The sequence below is a fragment of the Aplidium turbinatum genome, chromosome 2 (genome assembly GCF_918807975.1).
Source record: "Aplidium turbinatum chromosome 2, kaAplTurb1.1, whole genome shotgun sequence".
NCBI lineage: Eukaryota > Metazoa > Chordata > Ascidiacea > Aplousobranchia > Polyclinidae > Aplidium > Aplidium turbinatum.
Window position 1 is genome coordinate 36,322,034 of NC_137473.1, and position 17,691 is coordinate 36,339,724.

At 34.8% G+C, this 17,691-nt stretch overlaps 1 protein-coding gene across 1 annotated transcript; it reads right to left on the reverse strand.

The window, feature by feature from the left end:
• Nucleotides 1-3,975: 3,975 nt before the first annotated feature.
• Nucleotides 3,976-17,436, reverse strand: LOC145765571 (gap junction beta-2 protein-like). The gene is made up of 11 exons (XM_082577406.1): nt 17,426-17,436; nt 14,331-14,433; nt 13,346-13,436; nt 12,829-12,941; nt 11,882-12,004; nt 11,336-11,440; nt 8,699-8,806; nt 8,004-8,216; nt 6,739-6,854; nt 6,316-6,458; nt 3,976-4,346 (listed from the first exon to the last, which is right to left on the reverse strand). The coding sequence occupies exons 2-11, from the start codon at nt 14,367-14,369 to the stop codon at nt 4,279-4,281; spliced, it is 1,119 nt and encodes a 372-aa protein (XP_082433532.1). The 5' UTR covers nt 14,370-14,433; nt 17,426-17,436; the 3' UTR covers nt 3,976-4,278.
• Nucleotides 17,437-17,691: the final 255 nt, after the last annotated feature.

Here is a 17,691-nt window from a genome sequence, read left to right on the forward strand (position 1 = left end):
AACGGACAATGCAAAACCTAACCGTTGGTGCATTTAACGGCATGCAGTGTGGCTAAAAATATTTTTGAAAAATTAGCCTATTGCTAGCCTGTTGGTTAAATACAATACACTACATACGTGATTTATCTATTGAACTGTCTACATAATCTATATTTGAAGTATATAATAAATGGATTATTACGGTAAATAAAATTATTACCGTAGGCCTACTTAAATGTTTGTAGGCCTATTTTTAAATACCCATAGCCTACAAAAATAAGTTGACCTTCAACAATGGCTAAGTTAGCGAGCCGGTTGCTAAGTGGATTGAATTCCACCACTAGATGTAGCCAGTGGCGTAGGCTACGCAGGATTTTCTCAAGGGGGGGGGGCCATTGAGAGTAGCGTAGCCAGGAATTTTGAAAGGGTTTTTTTTGACGACTGGCGGCGAAGCCCGTCGCCGTTTAAGAGGACACCCAGCGGCGGGGGGTTCTGAGGGGCCTCCCCCAGAAAATTTGAAAAATTACTTTGAATTGGTGCATTCTGAGAGCATTTTCAACAAAAATGTGGGTATGAATATTCCTGTAAAATGGTGCTGTCAGGTGGCATAGCAAAAGGATAAGATCATGTTTTCTTCGGCATTTTTCGGAAATAAAGCTAAGTCTCTATGTTTTCTTGTTGTTAGTTCCTGGCTGAGATGTTTGAATGTTTGGTATTGGCAAAACTCGCTCTTTTAATGCAGTTTTGTTTAATATTAGGCAAGTTTTTTTTAGACTGAAAGCATCATTCCCAAGCATAAAGAGACTGAAAGCATCATTCTCAATATCGTGACGTCACACACGTGCCAAAGGGGGGTTGTAACCCCCAACCGCCCTCCCCCCCTTGGCTACGCCACTGGCCATTGATATCCCAGACGTCTTCATGATATCCCAGTATGGTTTTAGTTTAGACTTTATCCATTTCTCTCTTACTAATCACTATAATAGGCTTACAGAAGAACACTATGCTACATTGGCATACCTTGGGTGGGGTAGGTGGATTGGGCCATGTATTTCGCATTGGCTTAATCTATAAAACAACATTGTTACAGTGATTGCTTTGACAAAGCAATGCAAAACATATTAAATGCCTTAATCTACGTCGTTAAGTACTAAATCATTTTTAGGGGGGGTACGCCACTGGATGTAGCTCTAGGCTTTCGAAACTAAAATGTGGGTTATCCGTGCTGTCTCAATGTAGGCTAAACATAATATCGTAACCGGATTAAAGAAATTTGAGATTCACTTGAAATTTTGCTACCCGTCAAGCAGATGATTGACAACAAAGTAATAAGGATAAATAAAATCATTCAAACAAAAATTAAACTAACAACACATCAAATTTAACAACACCTGTGACAAATTTTTACACATTTTTATCACTTCAGTAAATTTTTAAATTGAAAGACTTACTTAAAAATCGTATGCATACGAATATTTATTATTGATCACTTTCTTTCTTCTCTCTTTTTCAATAACCTGTATGAGTTATGTGAATAGATTTCCTGAAAGACTTCGTGATACTGTACACGACTAGGCAAAACTTTGTCAATAGATAAGTTATTCAAATTATTCTGTGACCATGAAAAAGAAATTGAAACAGAGTTTAAATTTGCTGAAAAAAAAATCTTAATCGCCTACACATGGTTTACTGGGCCGAGGAAAATAACATGCCACTCTTTACAATTCTTTGTGTAATCAAGAACAGCTCACCATTCAGCGGCAACTAGTGGATGAAATAATTGCAGACAACAACACCAACAATAGCAAACTTCACTCTGTCAAACTCAATGACGGCCTGAGGCAGTGATTCAAAGCCTCTACAAGTATGCGAAACTGCCAGGATTAAGCTCTGCAAGAAGCTTTCCCAGTCCGAGAATAAAGATTCGATCAATCAAGTCTCAAGACCCGTGCATATTGGTGTCGTGTGTGCGAAACCAGATTGAACTTGTTGCCACGATTTAGTGTCGTGTTCTTCTTTTTCAGTGCAAATTTATTCGAAATAACCAACAACTGTTTCATATTCGAAAGCTGGTATAACAAACAAACATTTTCCAAAAACAAAAAACTCGGCTATAAATTTCATCAAATGTCCTTTCCCTCAAAAATGCCATGAATGTCGTTTAAAACCATACAATTATAGATAAAAGATTGTTAAAGTAAGTCAAGTAGCCGTTGCTTGTTCCTGGCAGTAAATAGGCCTACATTTAGGTATTGTGTGTATTGGCTGGTTAAACTTGTTTATACGCAGCGTTTGTCCTATTGCACGTACGGTAAATCCACAGACTACCAAAAATACACATCACAAAATTTTAAGATGAATGGTGGTAGGTTGTATAATAAAAAATTGTTTGTAAAAATGTCATAAAAATGTACACTAGTTGTACGTTTGGTAACCAACTGTAAACCAATTGTAAACTTATTACGTGAACTTGAACAATACCCAAAAAATTGTTGCTGAAACAACCGGAATGCTTTTAAATATATCCAAACAACAAAATCCGAAAAATGTAGGTAGGCTGTACGTCTCTATGAATGTATCATTGAACTATCATTGATTTCAATTCGCATTTATAGGAAAGACCTCTTCAAAAAAGCAAATAAAATTGAATTGATAAAAAGTGAAGTTTGTAGATGACATTCGATTGTTTTGATCAAACTATTGACTTTCACGCTATTGCGAATAAACTAAACTGAGTTACTTGACAAATGAAGTAAAACATATAAATTTACTAAGCAAGAGTTGTTTCATTTTTCTATTTTAAAACCTGATCATTATAAACTATCTACAATAAAATGAAAACTAAGCTAGCCTGAAAATTTTGGTTAAATTAATATAATGTTTTCTTGTTGTTATTGTTTTCTTTGTATTTGTACAAAACACGAAAAAATTATTGCCTAGTTGTTTCATATCAATGTTTGAACTAAAATAAAGAAAAAACGGTAAAAAAAACGTGTTTCATACAACCGGTCAAAAATGACCGCAATCGTCCTTATAGATAGGGAAATATTTCAGGGCTTCTAGTGTTGAGTCTATTCACATCTTTCACTTCATGCATCAGCTATTTTAGTAAAGAATATGAAAACATTACAGATCTATAGCCCATTCATTATGTAGTTAACTAGTTATGCTTGTCCTGTAATTTGCGATGTACAGTGGAAACTCGTGGCAGGTTCCATGCATACTGCAATGCCTTTGGCCAACGCGACTGTTGAGTTGGCGCTCTCACTCAGATTACTTGCTTGTTATGTCAAGGTGTGGTTCAGATCGATAAGCTTATTTGTTTGAAGTACAAATTCATTTGTTTATACTGTAGGCTACTTATTTAGATGTTCCATTTAATTTGTTAAAGCTAATATAAGCTTGCGCTATAAAGTATTTATTAATTCACGACAGTGCCAACTCAATGGGTTTTGTTTTTTAGAAACAAAATTTATGACACAACTGGCAGTGAAGACAAGCTATATTTTCAACAGAAATATCAGACGCTGTAGTCAAACGCTTAATAAACGTTTGGGTGTATATTGTCATTTTAAAACAAATACTGTATTTTTACATAACTTACATGACAATATAATAACAAGCAGAATAAACATTAAAATAATTTAAACCAGTTTGTATGACAAATTTTACCTGATGTAGCCTATACTTTAACCACTTGTATAAATTTAATTTTGAATTAAGCGTTTATTTTTGTATGCTACTAGAATTTAAGCAAATTAGTTAATAACCTTGTCGATAATTTAAAATAAATTCAACTCATGGTAAGTAGTATAATAGGCTAAGTGCAGCTTTAATTTATATCCAGAGATATAGACGAATTGAATTTAAGGCCTCTAAAATACCGTTTTTTGATTAACTATCGCTTGTTATAGTTAATTAGGCTACTTTTATTTAGTCCATTGGTCGTAACCGACTCTACTAAAGTTGAACGTTTTTTGTAAAAATTAGCCGAGTCTGGCAAGCAAAAACCACAAAACTATCACCTTTGCTTTCAAAACCATTTTTCCAAAGAAGCACGTTACATTTAATTTCGAGAAAGTTTATTCTAGGAATTTCCACTCGCTTTCATATCGTAGGCATGAAACATTAACAACGAAAATGATTTAACTCGTATGAAGCAGAACAGATATTTCACAGCATACCGTAAGCTATCTATGAAAGTCATTAAAAAAATCGAAATATACAAAAGTGATGAAAATTTTACAGTTTATATACGACGTTCTTGTGGTTTCATTGATTTGGATTTTCAACAACTTTTCATGCTTTGTACTCTTCGTACTTTTTGGGCGGCGGGTCATTTGAAATAGCAGCAAGCCTTGGTCTCTCTGAAAAATCAAATTTTTTAATGCGCAAAAACGTTTCTGTTTACATCGTTATAGGCTGCTTTATCAGGCCTTTAAAAATCCTGGGGCAAATTGGTTTTCCGGGAATTCAGAAAGCTTTTCAAAAGCTTCTTTATTGAGGACTAATTAGCATCCCATATTTAGAGAAAATGTAATTTGTCTTTGAACGGTTTATTTTTAAATCCTCTCTAATAGCTTAGTTGGTTGAGCGAGCCTGACTTTCCGAACGATTCGGTTTGACTCTCCGGGTGTACGCATGAGCAATGCAATGCAAGGACTGCTATTGATTCAGCAGCTACAGCCTACTAGTGGATAGAAGAATTCACAAACAACATCACTTCAACAACTGGAAAATTTACTCAGTCAAAGTCGGTGATCGGGCCTAAGTCGGTGATTTAAAATCTTTACATGTATGCAAAACCACCAGGATTAACCTGTGTTAAGCTCTCAAAGAAGCCTTCTCGTCCGAGGATAAAGATTCCAACAATCAATCAATCAATTTTACCAATTTCCTTCTATTGTAAGTGAATTCTTCATTGTCTAAAATAAATTATACTGTGCTGCGTTTGAAGCTTTTTTCTAACGTATAACGACGTTTCAACTGTTTTTGAATGAATTTTATGTGCTGACTTAAAAAATGCAATCTTATTTTTTCAATCGGGTGAAGTTTTTTCTCAATCACGTTTTTAATTATGCTACCTATGATCGTTGTTACTTACAAAGTAACTAATTTCTGAGGTAGCTTGATGGGACAAATATGTTATCAATGTTTTCAAGATGGTAATATTGTTTGAATGCAATGACAGGCATTTGAAATACTACAAAAACATAATGACATAAGCCAAGTTGAAATAAAGGCATTTACGACGACTAACCTAGAAAGCTTCCCAACACACAATTTTGTTCAATGGCGCTCAGTTGGGGAGTTTTGTGGCCGTGCTAGCTACAGATATATACTTACAACATAAACTACTTTTCAGGCATGTCTTAAACCTTTCAAGGTTTTGCCACCTTTTCCCATTCATTGACTTGCTGGTACTTCGACAATTATTGTTGTCAGTAGCAGGCTACTTTTTTTTTGTTCTGAACACGTTACTGACAAAAAATAAAACAATTGATTGAATGATTGATGATTGGATTGGAAACTAAGTTACTTTTACTGTGCCATAAGCTACAGCTTAACTAATTTACTACATCTAAATTAAATTCCATTACCCCTTGTCACAATCAATGTGCAAGGCCTCGCGAGGGGCTGATTTGTTTCTTGACCGAACGTGCTGTTTTGATTGTAGCCTAACATTCTTGTGCAATATGTTATTTTCGGTTACTGCCTGCAGTGATCTCGGATTGCGAAATCTTTATTATGTGACGTATTTCAAGAACATTCTATTGCTATGCGCAGATCTAGAAGCTTCTTTAACTTGCTTGTTTACGTGTAGTGCAGCTCGACGAAGCAATGAGTTTTTATGAAGTGGCATTGCGTAACCTTCTCGTAGTTACTAGACCAAACAACCTGCTATAAATAGCGGTGTAATTTGCGTGAATGATTATTATTTTATTATGAGAGTTGTGTTATGAGTTGCAGATTGTTGCTTTTGTGGTGGTGGGTAATTGATGCAAAGATTATTGTTGATTGAGAGTTGAAGTAATTGAATACAAGTAGGTGAGAGTTGGTGTTGCTATAAATTGTGATCGAAATTAAAGTTATTTGAGAAGCCGTTCGTTAAAGTCCTTCAAGAATTTTCATTATCATTTCACTAGTAGAACAATTCGACATTTAATTGACTGCCTTTCGGTAATATCCCATTAAACTACGTCATTGAACCTTTCCAAGTCTCTTTCCTGGTAAGAGATAGAAAGAAACCGTGACAAGCAACTTCTATAAAAGGTTCTTGCAAAACGCTGAATATTGTTGTATTCTATAACCGAACGCTTTTCTCATTTTTTGTACCTCGGTCGTAGTATGAATCTCTTCGTAAAGAATAGTCAGCTTGCGAGCTGTAAACAGCACTGTTGCGAATAGGAAAGTCTCCACCATGGTTGGACCTGGGTCTAGGGTAATTCCTGTAGAAATCCACTTGAACTTGAGATTGCCTTCATGAAAAATAGATGAGTTAACCAAGTGACTATTTTTAGCATTAAAATGTTTCTACTGTTTGATGGTTTTGATGTAAAATACATTCGAAATATATTTTGTTCTTCGATTCAATTTTTGTAAACAACACACTTGGTTTATAGGATTCTACTTTCAACCCATAACGAGCTATCATATTTTTCAAGTTTTCTTAATTTTTCTACCAATATTAAAAGCTTTCAAAGTAAACGAAAGTTCTATTTTCTGATATATTTTTAATCTTAATAGTAGGGCTCTTACCTTTTTCGTTGGCTATGCATAAGTTCTTTGACAGGCAAATATAGAATTTCCAACGCACAGAACAGAAAGCAGGCTGCGCTCAAAATGTTCATGTATCGCATGAAGACTGTTTTTTCCTTAAAAAATCAAAACCAGTTTTAACCTTATTCTGCAGTTGGATTTTGTTTAACTTTTTATTGCTGTGTAGCAAAAAGAACGTTGTTTTGGTTAACGCGTTTTCACCTGAAACAAATAGCTTAACAGCACTGTTGGACTATTTTACATAGAATTGCGTTTATTGCAGAAATGAGTTAGCCTACTATTCGGGCTTCAAACAAAACATTAGCACAATCGAGTGTATTATTTACTAAATCCACATTCTCAATGCTGACTGCCAAACAGCAACAAATTTACTACCAACTTTCGGAAAATCGAAGTATCCAACACTCAAACGTCTAAATATACACTCAGATTGAATATATCTTGATCATTGGTTTAACGGTAGGCTACACATGGTTTAGGTAGATTTAAACTTTGGATTACTTGTGTCTTAGGCTGATTGAAATCTTTTCAGTTATCTATAAGATCATATCTTGTCTGCTCCAAACGTAAGAAAAACAAATGATGTTTTGATGCGTGGACAAAATGGTTTAACTGTGGAAATGTTTATCTTCAAACTAACAAGACCTCGTTGAAAACTTGATCCTGCTAGTTTCGTGTAGGGTTACTGTAAATGTTTTGAACTAGTAACACAGACTATGTTACCAAGATTGACAGAGAAAATTCCGCTTAATAATAATGGCATGGTTTTATTTATTGTCGCTCTACAACAGCTAAAGTCTTTTAGCTACAGGGCTCATTTTTAATTTTACATTTGGTGTAGCCTACGATATCATCACATTGTTGCAAGACTTATTCTTATTGCGTTACACAAGAAAGAACACAATCGGTAGGCTAACGCTTTTAAAGTCTTCAGTTTGACCCGATCTAGAATCGATCTCAGATCTACCAGGTCCAGAGCCGAAGGCGATCCCAAATCGGCCACTGAGCTAGAAAAACTTCGCTTGTTGAAGTGCTGCAACGGCTACTACATTTGTATAGTTTGTTATTTATTTTATCCACTAGATACTGCTGGCTAGCGAGCTTTTACTGAAGTACGTTGCGCAAGCGCACACCCGAGAGATAAATAGCTTTTTTTTAACCTGTCGTTTCTTAGTGCACAAAATCGGCCAAATCTTAAACGAAGATGGTTTATAAAAGTTTATCGGTCTATCACATTTACTCACAAATGCTCTGGAGGTCCAGCAAGGTACAACGCTGTTAAAGGCAACATTTTGAGTACAAGCCAAAAACACCCCAGATCCTCGAAGTCGACGGCAAGGATAAACCTCCGGAAACGTTGCCCATAAAAAGCTCAGTCCTAACCCACCATCATCACATTGCAAATCATTATCAGTGAGTTCATTAATCAGACCTTTTTTTCCTTGGCACAAGTAGTCCTTAAAATAAGAAAAAGCATAATTTATTATACAGTAGGCCTACTATATTATAGGCCTACAATTCAAGCTTTTGCTACGCTAGATATACAATTTTCCGAGTCATCTCTTTTAGACTTTGTTTATGAGAATCGTACCCAACTCCATGCAATAATCGCAAAATAAAAGTTTTACCCAAAGAACCTACAATTCGTTTTGCTAGCAAACTACAGCACATAAAACAATGAATTTGTCCAAAAAATAAACTGTTTCTAACGGTACCCGGACATTTTGCCGAAAGACATTTTGCCTAATGGACGTTTTGCCGAATGGACAATTGGACATTTTGCCGAAAGGACTAAATACCCAATCGACAAATTGCCGAAATTATACAAATATATTATATGTAACTATCTCGTATCATATGTTAGTCATCAACTTGGTTTTGAAAACAGATTATCGTCACAAAAATAGTGTGTAGGCATCATGTTTTTAGATTTACTTACTGGATAGTTGTATTCCACGTAGGTCAAATAAAGAAAAACGGTTTCAGCTACCAATCGTAAAGCAACAGATACGAAGTAAGCTGCCTTGATTTTGAAATTTATAGGAATCTGCACAAAAACACTTTTTAGAAAAATTTTAAGGTCACGGAATCAAACTTTTATATTTTGTTCAACTAACGGTTTGAAAGCCAAGTGATTAACTTAGGGCTGGAATGCAAAAAAAATACAGATCAAAGGCACAATATATACTTATCATTATAAAATTCTTCTCTGTTCATCGTACAGTAGGCTATTCTAGTTTTTACTTTTAGTTATCGTATGCAAATAATTTGCTTTGAGGAATCAAGCGGCCGTGATGAGCGAAACGTCAATAAAGTATTTATATACGAGCCTGTGTGTGCTGCTTAGTTTCGGTCTTTGGCGTGTGCAAACCGTGCGATCGTACAGGGCCCACAAATTAAGGGGCCGGCAATTACTCAGAAAATACATTAATTTTTTTCATTTTCAATGGAACAAATTTAATTCCATTAGCAAGCAAGTACCGGTATCTTTAATGTTAGTTGCGGCTTTAGGGTGAGGCAAGTGCTGCTGTTGTCGCCATGGGCTCCCTTTACAAGTTTACGTGCTTTTAGGCAACCCACGACATTTCACTCACATGTAGCATTAGATCTTTCTAAGCGTATTTACTATGTTGATCATGCTAAGATGCTGCAGCGACTGATACAGTAGTTGAATAATGACGGATTTGTGTATTGTTACTACAAGTTTGCAACAAGAATTTTGGTGCCATAGCATGTTGGACAAACTTTACATAATGGATTAAATGGCATGCTTAGCGTGGGCTATACCATAACCTTAAAGTTGTTAAAGTTGTTGTTTCTGTCGAGTAAGTTGATGTCTACCGAATTTGTGTAAAAATTACTTTGGGTATCGTATATTGGCAAAGAAAAAATTTAAAAAATAGTAACCTAAGAAAATATCTACAAGAAAGCCATACAATTGTATGTCTGGAGCAGCAAAGCGGAAAGAAAGCAAATAAATGCTGCAGAAAAGAAACAAAAGGGTGCAATGGAACGATTTGTGTCAAAAAAGGTTGCAGATGCACCATCAGAAACTGTTAGTAGGCTACCATTTTTGAACCAACACAGAAAGACCAAGATATAGCACCTCCTGAAACGAGCCAGCATAACACGGAGGCAGAAAATGCAGATGAAATTATTTCTACTATTGATTAACTTGATGTAGTGCGGCAAGATCCAAATGTATCAGGTACAACAGAAACTGGAGAAACAGAAAAAAAACAGGTAAAAAAGACACAAGTGTTTTGATCCAAAAACATGGCCAAAAATACTGAACCAACAAGACATGGATCAAATAATATCAGTTTGTCATTCATTTCAGACAATTTCAAACTTTCTACTTCTGAGTTCAGATGGATTCCGACAATTCAAGTATTTCAGAAAATTAGTTTCGAACAACCTAATATTTCATCAAATTATTTTTACACAAAAGGAGTCCTTACTGCACAGGTACATTTGGTTGGGTTTGTTTCTTTTCCATAATTGTATCTCATGCTTAAATATTCCTATAAAACAATATGCAGTTATGCACACATTGTCATGGGGGTCCTCAAAGCACATTTCGCACTTGGCCCGAAATACCCTAAGACTGGCACTGGTGCTGCAATAATCTGCAAAGTATGTTACAGAAACAACAGAATTTCTTTGTTTTAAGCTCAAAGTTTAAATTAGCATGCAGCATGTTTTGCTTGATATAGGCCAATGCCTTCCAAGTCAAGTAGACTGTTTCATTTTTCTTCATCTTGCTTCAATGCAATCTCGGAAGGATTCTCCTGTAATTAGTCTGCTTATTGTTTATGTGTTACAGTCGTCGCATTGAATTTGCGAGTAATAGGAATCTAATTCCTCAAATTAGCAGTTCAGTACCGCACTGGTTTATTGTGCTCAAGGCCACTTGGAAAATACTTTAGCCCAAGTATCAAGAATATCTCTGGCCCGAACATAAGACACCTCGAAAACCACACATACTGTAGGTAAAACACCTCTTAGAATATAACAATATATTTTAAAGAAGGTGACAAGGGTTGTAAAGTTGTCAAAGAAAGAGGTAGTTTTTGCCAAAAAGGAAAGATTACTTCCATAGGAAATGGATAAAATGTAACACGCAGGATCGCAAATGCATGCGCGGCGTTTGGGTGGCTTCTAAGAAAGTCCATGGGCCAGCTGAAAGCATTTCGAAACCTTAAAATCAACCTGTGTTCGTATCCAAAACTACTCCTTGCCCCTCGCGGCAACGCTACTGATTGTGTTTCCTCTATATGTAGCTTCTGAGAAGCCTTATTTGGTTTGATTCCAAGTCGAGCCTTGCGAAACACTTTAAAACTGGCATCAATTATTGTGTGCTGTGTTGTATAAGGCAGCTTCCTCATATTATTACTGATATTTTTGAAACGTGTCTCGTATACACCACACCAGATACAACGATGAAATTAGTTATCTACGTTTTGTTTTGCTGAGTAAACAAAACAGCTAAGATGACATTATTACATCTACAAAACAACATTTTACTTAATTAAAAATTATGTTTTATCAACAGAAACGGTGTTCATAAACCTACCTCTGTTACTTTTCCATCAGAGTAATGCTTTTTTGTGCTGACTTTACCAACAATCTTCCTACGTTGTCTGGCCTTTTCTTCTTCATAGCGCCGGTGACGATCGTCCTACACAATAAGCTTTGCGATTTTTATTCCCACTTTTTGTATTGTTAAACCTTCATTCCTCGAAACTCAGCGGCGTAAAACAAGATTTTAAACTACAGTACACACGTGAGTTTTTGGGAAAAAGCGTATGTTGATTTAGTTTAAATGTATAGTCCAAGGTTTATTTGATATTCTTTGTAAACCTTTGCTTGACATAATCCAACCACTAAATATTGTAGTCATATGTGTATAAACTTTTTCACCCAAGTAAGGACTTTTACCAATTGTAGCCGTATAATAAAAGTCACATAGGTTACTACGATTAAAGGTTTCTTCACTGGTAACTTAGAGCTTTTTGGACTTGACCGTGTAAGATTTAAAAAAACGAGAAGATTGTCGCACAGAACACAAATCAACAAAAACAACAAAGACTAGATAGCTTTTTTTAAAAGTAAGACATACTAAGAACCCCTCATTCTCTTCCTCGATCATTTTTTCTTCAGTTGCCTTGATTTTCGCCAACTGGCTGGAAATGTATGAAGCAGTGAAGTGGAAAAAGAGCACTGGGGCCATGACAGCCAGCAACTAAAAAGTATAAATTAATATAGCTTATACTGTGTTTACGAGCTCAATTTATAGTGGTAAACATTTATAATATATGAACAAGAAGACATAGAAGTCGATGTCGGTAGAAAACAATGTTTCTACAACAAGTTTCTTTTATTTGATTGCAACGTAGGCTAAAGATGTAGGATTAACCATTATCCATAGACTGAAGAAAAAGCTTTTTGAAAACTACTAGAACTGGTTTTCTAGTATTTCAGCTAGGGCATCAAAATAGGCTAACTGATTTGTACCAAGGATGAAGAAGGGCATTTTTTTATAACCATGTGGTACTGTAGTTTAGCTATCGTAAGGCATAAATTTTTTATAAGCGAAAATTCTTGCAAACTTGAAACCCTTTAAAAATCACATGCCTACATTTTTTCCTCAACCTACTTTTTTTTAATCCACCTTTTGCATAGTACTAATATTATGAAGCTTTGTTTCAGACCTTGTGATGTACATAAAGTGAAGAGAATAATTCAACATATTCATTTGCATGCAACGTGCACTATAAGACACATGCAAGCATAACAGTCGACACAATAGGCATGTACGATCAGAATAATACACTCTATATCAGTTATCAGAAATCTATATCAGTTATACAACGTAATCATCTCTGACGATCGATTAACTGTTTTTTTAACAAAGAACTGGATGACTGTATAATTTAATATAAAATTAATTAAGGATTGTGAGCATCAGCCCTCAGATAAAAAAAAAAAGATTTAAGACTATAGGCCTAAATTTTGTTTCCAACATGCAAAATACTGTGAATATTTTGAAAAACATCAAAACGTTACTTGAAATCCCCAAAATCTGAGATGCGACATTTGCGTAAACTGATTGTAACAAGCTTGTTCGCAGCCGGCACCGGTGGCGCTACATTTGAAATTCCCTTGTTCATCTCCGTACACTGGCCAATATAAAATGGCGGCAATTCGTCAATTCGAACAACCAAGTAACAGTAACAATATTACAGTATATAGGCTGTACAAAGCACAATATTGCATAAATCTAGACTTCTCAAACCAGTTTTGAGGTCGTTATATTTGAAGCATTCAAAATAACGAGAACACTCGAACAAGATATGCAGTCAAGAGCAGACTTGTGACTTAACTCTCTTTGTTGATGCTTAAATATTGCATTTTTTAAAGAAAACACACATTTGAAATAAGAAAAAGATGATCAGCATAGGCTAAATGAGGTCAAATATGAATCAAGAACATTTGTTTCAGACGTTGCGCAAGTATTTGTGATTGACCAGGCTAAAAAACATTATTTAGCAACTCGGTTTATTTTTAGACCGCATATATTTACCTGAAGTTCCCAATCCTAAGACTACAATGAGTCTAAAAATAAACGTCACAATGTGCCAGACATGACCGAAAAATGTGCCGTACCTTGTAGCCTGGAAAGTGCAGTGAAGTTAGCTGTTTCGATGTTAAAAGTTTTAAAATTTTAAATAAAAAGAGAGGTTTCGGCACGTCAAAAGTAAGAAACAAGTTAGCTAACAAAAATGCATTATAGCGCTATTATTGGTTGGGTTAATAACAAATTTGATGAGTCTTTCATGTAATGTAATTATACGCTTTCACAATTACAAATATTGATTTTTATAAAACGGTGCTAACTTTTAAAGGGGGTTGAAAATGATCATTTGTCTCTCTTCAAGTCTAATCTTCGAGAGACTAAATTGAATCGTGACAGAATAATGAGGTAAGTTAAAAACAACATGACACCAAATGTCATTTCTTTAAACTTTCATTACGCCAAATTGCAAACAGTTCGAAGAATGTGATTTATATTATGAGTCGTGGTGTCAGATCCGTCGAATACATAGCTAATTGCAAGACATCTTATTAATTAATGAAGTACTTCAGACTATTTAAGTTTTTGGTATCTCCTCAACAGATAAACTTAATTCAAAAATTCGTTAAGTGTTTTCTCATCGCCTAACGGCAATTAGAAACCCAGTTTGAGATCATGTATTTCTTGCTTAAAACATTGGATTCAAGTAAACCTAAAAATACATTTAGTCACTACATAGACAAACCAAGGCAACACGATCTAAGCAATTCACGACAATGGCATTTTTTCTTTTCCAAAAAAAAAACAACAACTTAAAACACTATTATTATAGCCTAAACCTAAACTAAGTAAGTAAACATTAATATGCAAAAAGTACAGTAAACGAATTTTTTAAATAAAAGTCAACTTCACAAAATATAGTAAGTGTACGCCAAGTGTTTTAAATGCAAAAAAACTAATCAGTCAATTTAACATCGGTTGATTTTATAAATACCTGCTCTGCTAGGCCTTTAAGCCACGTCCATTGCCACATTATGAATAAGAGTCAATAGTTTCAAATTTCTGCATAAATTGATGTTTTTTGTGTTTTTTCTATCCTAAAATTAATCAAAAAATGTTAAGGTTTTTTTCACAACTAAACAACAAACATCGAAACTGTTAATAAAAACGACTGGTCTAACCAGTAATTATACTACTAAATTAAATTGAAATCAAAACTTTAATTAGCCACTGTAAATTATATAATTTTGTCACTTTTTAAAAAATTCAGGCTTTAATCATAATATTAACTGCTTAAGTTGAGGCCCATGGCATAAATCAAAATTAAAAATGTTGATTAGGTTTAAGTTGCATAGTAGTATTTGCAAAGTAACTGCGTTTTAAAATACTGTATAAAAAGGACTGCTTTTTCTACCCTTTCTTTTAATATGTGATCTTTCATTGTACACTAATACAAACAAATTTATTTTCATACAAGTCAGTTCAACTATAACAGCTGACAAAATCAATTTAAATCTGCAACATTGGTTCATTGATTGATTGAACCTTTATCCTCGGACTGGGAAAACATTTTTGAGAACTTAATCCGGCAGTTTCGCATAGGCTAGGCTATAACTTGTAGACCATCTTGTGTTAACCTCATTCAAATCGACGTGACGGCCGTGCTTGAGTTACTTTTATCTACATGCATCTTTTCAATCTACATCGTACGCACGTCTTAAACTTTTGTGGTTTTGTCACCTTTTCTTTCTGTTGGTCTTGTTGCCGTACTCTATTAAACATCACTATCAGCTACCGTTGCATTCCGACAAAGAAAAATAAATTTAACTTGAAATGAAAAAAATACGCCTATAGTTGTTAAATAGAGACAAAAAAAATCTTTGTCACTGTATTTGACTGCCCACTTTTTAACATGCTTTCGTTTTCAAACTACAAAACTCTGAACTGCTTTACATTTTTCAGATGTCGAACAAAATCCTCATGACAGCACCTTTCAACATTTAACTCTTCTTTTGTCCACAATCTATCACGTAATATGTGACGTCACACAACTAAGCATTCTGTGCAAGGCTGTTGAGTCCCGGAAACAACAGAACAAATCGCGTTTATTTTTTAACAAATCCAGCCAGCAAAGTTTTTTTTTTACATGCAGATTGCAGACGTTGAAACTATGTTAAAAAAGACAAATTTCGTTGGCTGAATTGCCTACAAGGAAACTCGTCTATCTGTATTTCCAACTGGCATGACATTATGCTTGAATAAAAACAGCGGAAATAGAATATTTAATCTGGCTTTGTTGTTTTAATGGCATACAACATAAAATTATCCTCAGTGTTTGCTGATTTTTAATCTGATTTAAAACACGATTTTTGCTAACGTTGTTGATGGGGTAACTTTGCCCAAAACCGTCGTCTGGCCACGACCATGAACGGCATCATGCAATGAACAGCATCATGCAAGACTTGATTCATGCCAAAGTTATAATCTACCATCTGGTAACTGAAAATTGTTAATTTGCCCTGCATCTTATTAAAGATACCTTCGGTATGATTATGCTAGATAAATTACTGCTTAGACCTACAGATCGCTTCTCAACAAATTCTGTAGTTTTTTCACATGTACAGAAATCGCATGAATAAAGTAGAGCTTCAACTTTTCTTGAAAATAAATGTAAGTTTTTTGCTACATTACTATTGCATGAAACTATGTTGGTCGTTAACCTGCTGAGAATGTTTTTTTAGAAAAGCAAACGTTATAGTTCATCAGCAATGGACTGTCTTGACTCCATCACAAATTAAAGTCAACTTAAGCGAACCTATGGTTGAGTTCCATGAACATTTTTTTCGTGTCTTGGTCAGAAAGGGTTAACTTTCATCAATAATGCTCTGGCAGGATTTTTTGAGAGCAGACTTTATTTCTATATTCATATCTGGAACAAAATAGTTTTACGCGTTGCAATAAACAACCCACATTCTCGATTGTTTCAACGTGCCACAACAAGTCTGTTGCAACGTGTCACGTTTTAAGTTTCGTAATTTTGTTACAAACAACGGACAAGGAAGAGACGCATGTCACACTATCAATTACGTCAAGGTATTGTCAGTGCTGAGTCACTTTTTTAGGTTTAGTTCTGAATCTGAGATTAAATTCTGCAGTCCTGCAAATGACAACAAATTACATCTGCAAATTTCATGCTATTACAACGAGAGTTTACAAAAATAATCGTGACGTCAAACAGCGTGAATGTCGTCATCATGACGCAAAAAATGTCTGTAAAGCAAGTAAACGAAGCTAAATTGTAATCCTATTCACTAGCAAATAACTTGCAAAATCAGGCGGTCATTGTTCAAGTTCCGAATCGACAGTGTTGCAACGCTCTTCAAGGCTAGGTCTCAATGCGGTTATTACGTCATATGATATTATAACTATGATATAATAATAACACGAAGTAAACAATCGTATGCACAATAGTCTCTATAGCAAATTCAATGGTATAAACAATCACTGATTGAGGTCCTGTCATTCTTATGATAGTTATAATATCAGTCTACAAGATCTGTATTATTCTATAGAAGTTGTTGCCAACTGCATTAGGCAACTAATACGTGATATTTAATAGCGAAAATTGCAGTGTGCATCAGTCGTTTTAGTTTTGTTGGTTTGTGAATAGTTCACAATCAAACAGCAGAACAAACTGTTTTAGTCGAAGGTAACGTCTAGCCATGGATCGAAACATGTATTTTCCACATTAAGAACCATTTTCCGAACGTTGTTCATGTTAATTAATTTAACTCCTTTTTAGTGGACAAAACTGTTTCACAACTAAGATTTTACTATTTGTTGCTGTGCTACCGCAGTGTTTCGAAAGCTTCTGCGATGTCAAAAGTTTTCCATTGACAAAGTATGTCAAGGGATATCAGCTTTTATTTTAAGAATTTGTTTTTAATAGGAATAAATTAAAGATAACGCGACTTAAACTTTTTAACGATGTTTTTTACTCTCTAACTTAGTCTAAAGTTTTCCAAAACAGACTATAGCCTATTCTTTTCACGACTATTTGAGCGTTTTAATTTTAATTGACTAACTTACAGAAACTGTTGAAGACTTGACCTGAAAAATAATGACATCTTTTCTAGATCAAAATCTTTTACTCTTTCTTGAAGTTGTTCAAAGACTGATGAAATTTTCTACGCAATCAGATGCACAGTGTCTACTTTGCTGTGCATGTCGTGTAGCAGACCACACTACGAATTTCCGCTTTGAAGTTTATTCAGTTTTACAAGTTTTTTACGTGCATTTTGTCACAAATGCTTGACTAACCAAAGCAGGAAAAAATCCAGAACTTCCCAATGGAT